A 12,516-nucleotide genomic window follows, 5' to 3' on the forward strand; every position below is an offset into this window, starting at 1 on the left:
GTGTGTCGCATTCTGTAGACTGTACAGTTCTGTCGTGTGCATAAAGAAAGCATGTGAAGAAATTGCATGATTCATTTAACAAGGTGTTTTAACATTTAACTGATGTGTTTTACACCAACACAGTGTGTGTGTGTGTGTGTGTGTGTGTATGCGTGTGTGTGCCCACTACTGGACTGGTCTAAGGATCGCAGACTGCGCGTCTGTTACAGAAAGCCGTACGTTATCAGTAACCCGAGCAACGCTAAATATAACTCTGGCCTTGGCGGCCGCCAACCGCCAGCTAAATTTACTCTCATAGAGGTATATTTGGTGGAGGGAGAGAGAGAGAGAGAGAGAGAGAGAGAGAGAATGAGAGACGGATGGGGTGAGGTATTTTACTCCCGGGTCAAATTTAAGCCCAGTGAAGCTTCTCTACCTGTAATGGAGTCAGCCACGGCGCTGATGAAACGTGTCAAACACAAGGCTCGCGTTATTCGATATTGGGGTTTTTGGTGTGTGTGTGTGTGTGAGAGTGTGAGAGAGGATAATTGACAGCATTCACACCATCCCACAAACGTAAAACATTTCCATTGGAGTAGCGCAGGCCTACAGCAGGAGCGGACGAACCGGGACAGGTTCAGCAGCCTAATGAATGTGTGTAACCCTGGCCGTGGTGGTGGGGCTTCACCGCCTGTTTGTGTCTCTGTCTCCCGCAGACGTGAATGAGTGTGTGAAGAGGCCTTGCGCGAACTCGTACTCATGTAAAAATCTGATTGGCGGATATCACTGCGCCTGCTATCCAGGGTGGGCGGGACCGAACTGTGACATCAGTCAGTATATCAGCATCAGTATTTATTTATTTATTTATTTTTTCATCGCTTTCCCTGTCTCCTGTCTTTCTCTTTCATCTTGGTTTATCTTTGATAATAATAATAATAATAATAATAATAATAATAATAATAAGTCCGATCTACAGATCAAAGCAGAATGAAGACCACGAGGCTAATCCTGGAGAGATCCGAGTTCGCGTTCTCTTTTATATTTAGATCGGAATAGACCTTAAACATCCCCCGTAAAACGAATTCAGCATCTCTGTCTGTTTCCTGCACGTCCTGCTGATAATCGTGCGTGTTCGCGCTTGTCATCGACACGCACCGAAAGCTTAGCTCTTAACAGAGCACCTAAACCTGAATGGAGAAGAAGAAGGAGTACATTTTGTATTTTTGTACTCATAACCTAGAGCTGTAAAGGGTGTGTGAGGGTGTGTCCCAGTCGCGAGAGTTGCGCTTTATTCCTGCCGCACGCGAGCGGACGAGCGCAGGACGAGTGCAGGACGAGCGCAGGACGCGCAACGCACACGACGCCTCGGAGTCGTTCCGAAAAACATCCGCCACGCTTTAAAGGGCTTTGGACACTTAACTCCCATGTAGCTCTGCGCGAAAGGACCGTATATACGGTAATGTCTGAGAATATCATATCCATATCCGGATAAACGACGAGAGCAGCTGTTGTGAAGTTCAATCTTGAGGGGGGGGGAAAATTACAGCTTTTCATTAAAAAAATTAAAAAATAATGTATATACAGTATTTTTAAATAAATAAGAGTATTTTCATATATATATATATTTAATATATATATATATATATATATAATAACACATTTATTTTTGTCATATCATCAAACAGTAATAAAATCAAACTGTTTTTGCCTCTCTCTCTCTCTCTCGCTTTCTAAATATGTATATATATATGTGTGTGTGTGTGTGTGTGTGTGTGTGTGTATAAAATGTGTATACAGTATATACAGTGCATGATTGGCTGATTAGATAACTGTGAATGTGCAGGTGTAGAAGTGTTCCTAATAGAGTGGACAGTGTGTGTGTATGTGTGTGTGTGTGGTTTGCAAACTAATTGGCATTACAAAATAACCTGTCGGATGATACTTTATTTCACGTCTGATGTGTATGTATATTATATATGATATAATATAATATAATATATATATAAAATAAAATAAAGAGAATTAAAAACGCACAGATTTAAGTGCAGTATTCTAACATCATATCAGCTGCTTCAGTTCAGTTTGTAATTATTCAGCAAACTCCGATGTTTACCGCAGTGTAGTTCGGGTTGACTCCGCCCCCCCCCACACACACACCACTTAAGCCCCGCCTCCTGGTGTTTGAGTAATATTTATATTTGAAGAAGAATGTATATGAAGATTTGTGCGGTGCAGATGTGTTCCAGACTTTCCCTTCACTGCTCCTCAAAACTACTCTTTCTAACTCGCTGAAAACTAAACGACGTTAACGTTCTGTACGTTTTTATCTGACCGTAGATGTTCACACGTGTTACGGCCAGTGTCAGAACGGCGGCACGTGTACGGTGAGTACGAACCCACGCTTTCTCAAACCGTCACGCCAACGTGGGACGAGTGCACTTATCTCGATCTGTGTGTGTGTGTGTGTGTGTGTAGGACGGGCGTCACGGGTACGTGTGCCAGTGCCAGCCGGGGTTTGTGGGTAAGCACTGTGAGGTGCAGCAGAGCGTGTGTGTGAGCTCGCCGTGTCAGAACGGCGGTCAGTGTCGCGCCACACACACCACCTACGAGTGCCAGTGTGTGGGAGGATACACAGGGACACACTGCGAGGTGAGGAGAACACACACACACACACACACACACACACACACACACACATCTCACCCTCTCTCTCTTCATATCGTCACTTTTTCTTTCTCTTTGTCTCTTACTCCTTCGCTCAGTCTCTCCATCTTTTTCTTCTCACTCTCCTGTTCCTTAACGCTCTTCCTACTCTCTCTCTCACTCTCTCTCTCTCTCTCTCTCACTCTCTCTCTCTCTCTCTCTATCACTCGTTTTTCACTTCCATTCATCTTTCTCCCTCGCTCTCATTTTTTCTCTTTTTTCTTTTCTTTCCTTTCTCTTGGTCCATCTCACTGCCTCTCTACCACTCTCCCTCATTCCCTCTATCACTCTTCCTCTTTTTCTCCCCTTTTCTCACCCCCTCTCTCTCTTTCACTCTTTCTCACTCCCCCATCTTTCACTTTCTCTCCATTTTATTCCAGTCCCTCCCCCCCCGTTCTTTTTCTTGATCCCACTCTTTCTCTCTCTTCCATTCTCCCTATTTTTCTTTTCAATTTCCTCCCTCTCTTTCACTCTCTCTTTCACTCTCTCTCATTCTCCAATTTTTCCTCTCGTTTTTTCCTTTCTTTTCTCTCTCTCACTTCTTCACCACCTCTCTACTTCTCTACCACTCTTTCTCTCCGTATTTTTCTTTTTCTCACTTTTCACTCCCCCTGCTCTCTCTCTCTCTCTCTCTCTCTCTCTCTCTTTTTATTGTGTATAATGTGACTTCTGTAAAAAAAAAAAGTCTTTCTTTCATTCTCCCAATATTTTTCTCTTTCCCTCTCTCTCCCCCTCTCACCCACTCTCTCTTTCCTTCTCTTTCCCTGTGTCTCACGCTCTCCATTCCTCTGTCTTTCACTTCATCTCACCCTCAAATCAAGTTTTTTCCTCTCTATTTTTCCTTCCTCTCTCACTACCTCTCTCCCCTCTTCACTTCCTCTTTCACTCTCTTTCTCTTCCTATCTCTCTCACCTTCCTTAACCCCTTTTCCTTTAGTTTCTCTGTCTCTTTGTCGACTGCGCCCTCTTGTTTCTCTCTCCCTCTCTCTCTCTCTCTCTCTCTCTCTCTTTTCTTTCTCCTGTTCCGTCTGACTTCATCTCGTCCTGTGTGCAGGTACAGGTGGACCTGTGCGTTCCTAACCCGTGTGTGAATAAAGCTCAGTGCCACGCCCTGCAGTCGGGGTTCCACTGCGAGTGTGCTGATGGTTACGAGGGCAGAACCTGCGCCGAGCTGACGGACCACTGCAAGACCAGTTCGTGCCAAGGTGATAAAACCAGTTACACCACAGCGGCGACGAGTTCTGGATTCTGATTGGTCAGAAGGCGTTGATTAGTTTCCTCTAACAGTGCAGCTGCAGATCACGGGGTTATATTAATGCGCTCGAGCTCACACGTTATACGGGAATTCAGGTTAACGTAATCGTTGATGCGGTGAAGTTTTCCGTCAGGAGAAATGAGTTTATTTAACGTTTAATTATTTAACGAACTAATTAATTACTAAATAATAATTACTTCAAGACAGAAAAAAGATGCTGGTGAGGGAACGACAGTTCATAGCTGCTGTATCGGAAGTGAGAACTTTGTTCGTGGACCTTCAACAACGTTAAATGTAACTATAAACGGATAAAAAATATGACATGCTGTTCTTTAATTAAAAAAAAAACAAAACAACGAATCTTCAGCAAATCGCTTGTGGTGTAAGAACCACCGAGTGCGAGTGTTTTATTCCTTTCTATCTCGCCTTGTCGGGGTTTTCGGCCGCCTTGACCGAGCTGAAATCTACCGTCTGCCGTGTTTTGATCGCAGTGATTGACAGCTGCACCATTTCCGTGGCGAACAACTCCACCCAGGAAGGGGTGTGGCACATTTCATCCAACGTTTGCGGCCCGCACGGTCGCTGTATCAGCCAATCAGGAGGCAACTTCACCTGCGCCTGTCTGCCGGGGTTTACAGGGACCTACTGCCACGAGAGTGAGTTACTGAAATAGAAACACACGCGCACACACACTCACACGTGCGCACACGCACACACACACACACACACGTCTCAGATGCAGTAGTTATCATCACAGAAAAGCATTACTGCAAAACATGTAGGCTTTATACATCAGATTTTCTTTACAGGAATTTCTTTATCAATGAGAGTCCAGTACCGTGTGTTCTTATTGGCTGAGAGAATCACATGACTCAGTCTTTTAATATATGTACAGTATAAATAAACACTTACTGTAAATTGAATGCAATAATGAAAGATAAGTCATGGGAGTGTGTGTTAGAGTGTGTGTTGGTGTGTGTGTGTTAGTGTGTGTGTGTGTGTGTTAATCTTGTGTCTCCTGTGCAGATGTTAATGACTGCGCTCCGTCTCCGTGTGTGAACGGGGGAACGTGTTTAGACGGCATTAACTCGTTTAGCTGCATCTGCCGTAACGGATGGGAGGGTCAGCTGTGTGACCACGGTCAGTCTCCTCCTCTCTCCTTCTCTCCTCCTCTCTCCTTCTCTCCTCTCCTCTCTTCTCTCCTCCTCTCTCCTACTCTCCTCTCCTTCTCTCCTACTCTCCTCCTCTCTCCTTCTCTCCTCACCTCCTCCTCTCTCCTTCTCTCCTCCTCTCCTCCTCTCTCCTTCTCTCCTCCTCTCTCCTTCTCTCCTCTCCTCTCTTCTCTCCTCCTCTCTCCTACTCTCCTCTCCTTCTCTCCTACTCTCCTCCTCTCTCCTTCTCTCCTCACCTCCTCCTCTCTCCTTCTCTCCTCCTCTCCTCCTCTCTCCTTCTCTCTTCTCCTCTCCTCTCTTCTTTCCTCCTCTCTTCTCCTCTCTTCTCTCTTCTCCTCTCCTCTCTTCTGTTCTCTCCTCCTCTCGCCTCCTCTCCACTCCTCTCTTCTCTTCTCTCCTCTCTTCTCTCCTCTTCTCTCTTCTCTTCTCTCCTCCTCTCTCCTTCTCTTCTCTCCTGTCTTCTCTCCTCCTCTCTCCTCCTCTCTCCTCCCTGATCCCTTGTTTCTGTGTGCAGAGGTAAACGAGTGTGAGTCTGAGCCGTGTATGAACGGTGGTCTCTGTGTCGACCTGCTCAACGACTTTTACTGCCACTGCACCGACAATTGGAAGGGCAAGACCTGTCAATCACGTAAGAGTGTGTGTGTGTGTGTGTGTATTTTCATGTATGTGTAGATATCAGGTTAACCTTGTCTCTCTGTGTGTGTGTGTGTGTGTGTAAAACAGGAGAGAGTCAGTGTGACTCCACGACGTGTTTGAACGGTGGAACCTGCTTTGATCACGGAGACTCGTACCGCTGTGTGTGTCCACCTGGTTTCGGAGGCAGCACCTGTAACTCAGGTGAGCTTCAGCACCACAGCGCACGGCAACACTAACAGGACAAACACTAAACGGAAGACTTGTCTCTCTGTCCTCTCCCTGCGCCTCTGCAGCGACCAACAGCACGTGCGACTCCCAGCCGTGCGCTAACGGGGGGACGTGCGTCGGAGGGGGCGGAGCTTTCACCTGCATCTGCAAGGACGGGTGGGAGGGGCCTACTTGTACTGAGAGTAAGGCCATGCCCACACATTTTAATTACTTTAACAAAGCTGGAGGTTTAACGTGTGTAGGTGTGTCATGTGTGTTAATTACGAGTTTTTATTTATTTATTTTTTTATAGACGTCGATGACTGTAATCCCCATCCATGGTAAGATTTATAAACTAAAATGTGATGATGTGAAATAGTAATCGATGTTTATTTAAAATTCAGTTTAAATCTGTGTAGTTGTAATGACTGTGTGTGTGTGCGCGTCTCGCTCTCTCTCTCTCTCCCCCTGTGCAGTTATAATGGAGGAGAGTGTGTGGACGGAGTGAACTGGTTCCGGTGTCAGTGCGCTCCTGGGTTTGCCGGTCCCGACTGTCGCATCAGTGAGCCTGTTATACCTGTTTTTTTTTTTTTTACAGAAAAAATGATATGACGTTCATTACGAGACCGTTCTGCTTTAATTTTCAGACCTGGAGGATGATCAGCGCGGTGTGTTTGGAAAATTAAATGTACAATTAAATATTCAGCATTGTCATAAATACCCATAAATATCCCCATAAAGATGGGGATAAATAATAATAATAATAATAATAATAATAATAATAATAATATGTAAAGAAAAGTCAGGGAAAAAAATAGGGGTGTAATAATTTATTATTATTATTATTATATTTATTAAAATAGTCAGCTCCAGAATTATTGGCACCCTTGGTGTAAAGATAGATTTTTAAAAAAAAATATATAAATGATCAGAAATGTCTGTGGTTAATTGATTTAATCTCACACCGAACATCTGAAATAAATGTTCTGTGAGATTTCTTTAACATATGAAAGAAATCGAATCTGATTTTACTTTCGTTCTTTTTTTTTATCTTTAGTATTTAAGGATTCCTAAGTCGCTGTTCATGACTTCCTGTTTCACTTCCTGTCTCCCCGGAGCACAAGTGTTAGAGAACAAATGCAAATAAAACCAGAGGAAAGTCAAGCAAGAGCCCTAAAATAATGATTCAGAAGTTTCAAACATCTAGATTTGCATTGATAACTTAAACATAAGATAAAAAAACAAGTTTGTCAGTTCTGGAATTCTTGGCACCCTTAAGACTAACAATAATGCGCTATAAACAAAAACAAAACAAAACAAATAACGATGTATTACACTGTGTATGGGATTTTAATTTAACGATTGAATTGATAGTGTTGATTCGTGTCACTTCTGATGGTTTCCATTTAAATACGTTCACGTAAAAGCTTGCTTTCCGTCTTCCTGTCGCGTTCCCAGACGTGGACGAATGTCAGTCGTCTCCTTGCTCTTACGGAGCCACGTGTGTGGACGAGATTAACGGATATCGGTGTGTGTGTCCTCTGGGCCGAGCTGGATCTCGCTGTCAGGAGTGTGAGTACAGCCAGGAGAGACTGCATAATGACCAGCGTTTAGTGTATTATATAGGATTAGTGTTGATAAACTGACGCTGTATCTACTGACACGTTCTCGACATCTACTGACACGTTCGCAACGCCTACCGACACGTTCGCAACATCTACCGACACGTTCTCAACATCTACCGACACGTTCGCAACGCCTACCGACACGTTCGCAACATCTACCGACACGTTCGCAACATCTACCGACACATTCTCAACGTCTACCGACACGTTCTCAACATCTACCGACACGTTCGCAACGTCTACCGACACGTTCTCAACATCTACCGACACATTCTCAACGTCTACCGACACGTTCTCAACATCTACCGACACGTTCGCAACGCCTACCGACACGTTCGCAACATCTACCGACACGTTCGCAACATCTACCGACACATTCTCAACGTCTACCGACACGTTCTCAACATCTACCGACACGTTCGCAACGTCTACCGACACGTTCTCAACATCTACTGACACGTTCGCAACATCTACCGACACGTTCTCAACGTCTACCGTCATGTTCTCAACATCTACCGACACGTTCGCAACGCCTACTGACACGTTCTCAACATCTACCGACACGTTCGAAACACCTACCGACATGTTCGAAACACCTACCGACACGTTCTCAACGTCTACCGACATGTTCTCAACGCCTACCGACACGTTCGAAACACCTACCGACACGTTCTCAACGTCTACCGACACGTTCGAAACACCTACCGACACGTTCTCAACGTCTACCGACATGTTCTCAACGCCTACCGACACGTTCGAAACACCTACCGACATGTTCTCAACATCTATTGACACGTTCGCAACGCCTACTGACATGTTCTCAACATCTACCAACACGTTCTCAACATCTACCGACACGTTCGCAACATCTACCGACACGTTCGAAACACCTACCGACACGTTCTCAACGTCTACCGACACGTTCGCAACATCTACCGACACGTTCGAAACACCTACCGACACGTTCTCAACGTCTACCGACATGTTCTCAACATCTACTGACACGTTCACAACGCCTACTGACACGTTCTCAACATCTACCGACACGTTCGAAACACCTACCGACACGTTCGAAACACCTACCGACATGTTCTCAACATCTACTGACACGTTCTCAACATCTACTGACACGTTCACAACGCCTACTGACACGTTCTCAACATCTACCGACACGTTCTCAACGCCTACCGACACGTTCTCAACATCTACCGACACGTTCTCAACGCCTACCGACACGTTCTCAACACCTACCGACATGTTCTCATCTACCAACACGTTCTCAATGCCTCCTGACACGTTCTCAACGCCTACGGACACATTCTCAACGCCTCCTGACACGTTCTCAACACCTTCTGACACGTTCTCAACGCTTACTGACACGTTCTCATCTACCAGCATGTTCTCAACACCTACCGACACGTTCTCAACGCCTACTGACACGTTCTCAATACCAATATCTACCAAATGTATCTGAAGATGTTTGTATTTGCACTGGCGCTAATGTCGCTAACAGTTCTATTTCTATTTCCTCTCTCCCTCTCTCTCTCTGTCTCTCTCCCTCTCTCTCTCTCTCTCCCTCTCCCTCTCTCTCTCTGTCTCTCTCTCTCTCTCTCTCTCTCTCTCTCTGTGCGTGTGTGTGTGTGTGTTTAGTTATCGGTGTTGGTAAGGCGTGTCAGCACTCGGGCGTGTCCGTTCCTCACGGCTCTCGCTGGGAAGACGAGTGTAACGGCTGCCAGTGCGTGAACGGGAATATCAAGTGCACCAAAGTAAGCGCGCCCGTCAGATACATCAGAGTTATAACGAGAATGAGAACGAAGTTTTAAAAAACGTCTGCCACTCTTTCATCGCCCAGGTGCATTGCGGCGGTCGGCCGTGTCTGCTCGGCTCTCAGGACCCTCAGTGCGCCGGAGGCCAGGAATGCACGCCGCATCACTTCCTGTTTTGTCTCCGCCCACCGTGCCAGCAGTGGGGCGTGTGCTCCGATTCCAATCCTCTACCAATCAGCACCGAGTGTCAGCCCAACAGCGACCACGCGGACAGCGACTGTGCACGCGTCACACTCGTGTTCGATACAGACAGTGTGCCTCCGGTAAAAAAAAAACAACAAAAAAAACCTTTTATATTACAAAATCAAGCCGATTAAAGTTGAAGCAGGTTGATGAAACGATATGATTTCCAATTTGTGATAATGGTGAAACCTCATCTCTTTATATTTGTTTTTTCATAACCGTTAGAAACTGAAGGAAAGCAGATGATTAGATGTTTAGGAAAGTTTTGTGTCTTAAAGATCGTAAAATTCTTTATATTTTTTTTTTTTTACAGCCCCCCCCCCCCCATACCCCCCTTTTGATCTGAAGGTGTATGATTAAATGTCTGAATTCGGTGTTGTGGACAAAAATATAATCGTGCCGATGTATTCATTTAATTTACCAAAAACTCTTTTTTTTAAACGGACGACTCGGAGCGAACTCCTTTAATACTGTTTAAAATTCATCTCAAGAAATCGGGTGAGAAAACGCCAAGGATACATTCCTGGAAACTCTCTTCAAAAACGGGCGTCTACTTTGAAGATGCTAAAACACTAAATTAATTTGATTTATTTGATTTTTTTATCACATTTTATTAATTTTTTAAAAAAAATCACAATTCCCATAGTTCCACTTGAGTTACTCCGGAGTTTTGATGACTTTATTATTATTCTAAAACGTGGGGAAAATAATAAGAATAAAGAATGAGTGCGTGTAAGGTTTTGACTGTGACGCATGTCGTGTATCGTAAAAAGATCTTCGGAATTGAAATGGAAGTCTGGTGATCTGATCGGGGGTTTGTCGTATCGCACCTCGCCTGTCTGAAAGTAAAGAAATGTCAGCGTAATATAAATAATACGGTGCTGCGGAAAGCTGTATAAAAAGTTACCTGCGTGCGTGTGTGTGTGTGTGTGTGTGTGTGTGTGTGTGTGTGTGTTACACAGGGAACAACTGTCGACGGGATCTGTTCCGAACTCCGATATCTCCCGATCACGCGAACCCTCGCCCGAGACCGCACCCTCTTTATTCTCTGTGACCAATCACATTCGAGCAGGAACGCCGTGGAGGTTGCCATGGTGAGGCTTCATTTATTTATTTATTTATTTATAAATAAAGCAGTGCAGATGATAATGATGATAATTCCACTGAAAATATTTTGTTGATTTCCATGAAAGTGTGTGTGTGTGTAAAATATCACAATAGATTAAACCCAATTATGTCAAATTTTTACTGAGTGAAAAATTCAGACCGTTACATCAGCAAGTTTACGAGCGAATCCAGTTTACTAGCGTGAGCGCTTTCTCTGAGATTACATCAGTCTTTTTGAGATCAAATATTAGTCTCTCGCTCGCGCTCTCTCTCGCCCTCTCTCTCTCTCTCTCTCTCTCTCTCTCTCTCTCTCTCTCTCTCTGCCTCTTTTCCCTTCTTCACTCAATTTGTTAAAAAAAAAAAATGCACCCATTAATCCTTGTTTAAAGTTTTAGACAGCTGCCAGAGGGCGCGTGTACAATTTTTCTTTTTTCTGTCTTTCTGTGAAAACACGCTCGCACACACACACACACACACACACATATACACACATAATCGTTTTTATACCCTGTTTACCTCTGGAACATCAACCATGTCCACCCCCTGGGCTAATCAATCTTTTCTCTCCATACACACACACACACACACACACACACACACTCCTCTGAAGTCACTTCAGGTCATCCAGCCTGACTGTTAGAAACAAGACACAAGCTGATCCCACTCCACCGCTTCTTTTTTATGATCTAATGGCGTCGTGTTTGTGGAGTTTTACAAGAAACAGTTGCGGCCTGTGGTCTTTCATAACAGTCGCTTGTTTGCGAGCGGTCCATCTTCTCCGTCGGCTCTGTCTCATAACGCAGCGGCTGTTTATTGTTTTAAAATGAGACGCGTATTTTTAGAATGACAAAAACTCACTTTGAGCAAGAGGACTGGCTTTGATGGAGAAACAGTCTACGTGTTATATTTGCTGTAGCTTAACTTTAACTGCCCGTGTGCTGGCGTATTTACAGTATTCCCGCTACTCTGATAGTTACATTAGTTGATGTACATGCAATCACTGTCTCTCTCTCTCACTCTGTCTCTCTCTCTATAGTCATTTGAACAGAGTGCAGCGTTCGAGGAGCACGCAGACATACAGGAAGTAGTCAGCTCCATCATCAGCATCCTCTCCAAACGCCACAACAGTACGCTGTTGCTGGCCATCCGAGAGGTCAAAGTTGAAACGCAGGTCCTGCCCAAAACGCTGGGTGAGTCTTTTTTTCTACCACAGTCAAGTTTATTAACGTGTGAGGATGTATCCTGAACAGCTGTTTTCCTGGTGCTGAGAACATCTGGATGTTTACTGAATATCATAGCTAGCGAAGGCTAAGGAAAGGCTACACTAGCATGGTTTACCTGCACGGGGTAGCCGTATATGCTGTGAGGTTGCGTTACATTGGGTAGATATTATTAGCCATGCACGAGTTCTGGAAACAAACAAGATAGACATAGAGATTTGAACTGAAAAGGAAAATCAGAAAGGTGTGGAATAGTCCATCATCGTAACTTCTTCCTCGTAACTTCTTCATCGTAACTTCATCATCGTAACTTCATCATGACTTTATCGTAACTTTATCGTAACTTCATTATTGTAACTTCATAGTAACTTCTTCATCGTAACTTCATCATCGTAACTTTATCATAACTTCTTCATCGTAACTTCATCATCGTAACTTTATCATAACTTCTTCATCGTAACTTCATCATGACTTTATCGTAACTTTATCGTAACTTCATTATTGTAACTTCATCGTAACTTCATCATCGTAACTTTATCATGACTTTATCGTAACTTTATCGTAACTTCATCATCGTAACTTCATCATCGTCACTTCCTCGTAA

The 12,516-nt window shown here is 44.3% G+C and overlaps 1 protein-coding gene across 2 annotated transcripts in view; it reads left to right on the forward strand.

The window, feature by feature from the left end:
* jag2a (jagged canonical Notch ligand 2a) overlaps positions 1-12,516 on the forward strand; it is a 30,830-nt gene that overhangs the window by 15,575 nt on the left and 2,739 nt on the right. Inside the window, exons 10-25 of one of the 2 annotated variants that reach the window (XM_053620287.1) lie at positions 696-809; positions 2,317-2,363; positions 2,455-2,628; positions 3,736-3,886; positions 4,428-4,592; positions 4,963-5,076; positions 5,623-5,736; positions 5,832-5,945; positions 6,038-6,154; positions 6,265-6,292; positions 6,428-6,513; positions 7,410-7,523; positions 9,227-9,342; positions 9,429-9,665; positions 10,548-10,679; positions 11,729-11,882. In XM_053620287.1, the coding sequence (XP_053476262.1) occupies positions 696-809; positions 2,317-2,363; positions 2,455-2,628; positions 3,736-3,886; positions 4,428-4,592; positions 4,963-5,076; positions 5,623-5,736; positions 5,832-5,945; positions 6,038-6,154; positions 6,265-6,292; positions 6,428-6,513; positions 7,410-7,523; positions 9,227-9,342; positions 9,429-9,665; positions 10,548-10,679; positions 11,729-11,882 (1,977 nt within the window). The remainder of the gene's footprint in view (positions 1-695; positions 810-2,316; positions 2,364-2,454; positions 2,629-3,735; positions 3,887-4,427; positions 4,593-4,962; positions 5,077-5,622; positions 5,737-5,831; positions 5,946-6,037; positions 6,155-6,264; positions 6,293-6,427; positions 6,514-7,409; positions 7,524-9,226; positions 9,343-9,428; positions 9,666-10,547; positions 10,680-11,728; positions 11,883-12,516) is intronic. The other variant, XM_053620288.1, reaches the window with a different exon arrangement.

This window comes from Ictalurus furcatus, chromosome 3 (assembly GCF_023375685.1).
Source record: "Ictalurus furcatus strain D&B chromosome 3, Billie_1.0, whole genome shotgun sequence".
Taxonomy (NCBI): domain Eukaryota; kingdom Metazoa; phylum Chordata; class Actinopteri; order Siluriformes; family Ictaluridae; genus Ictalurus; species Ictalurus furcatus.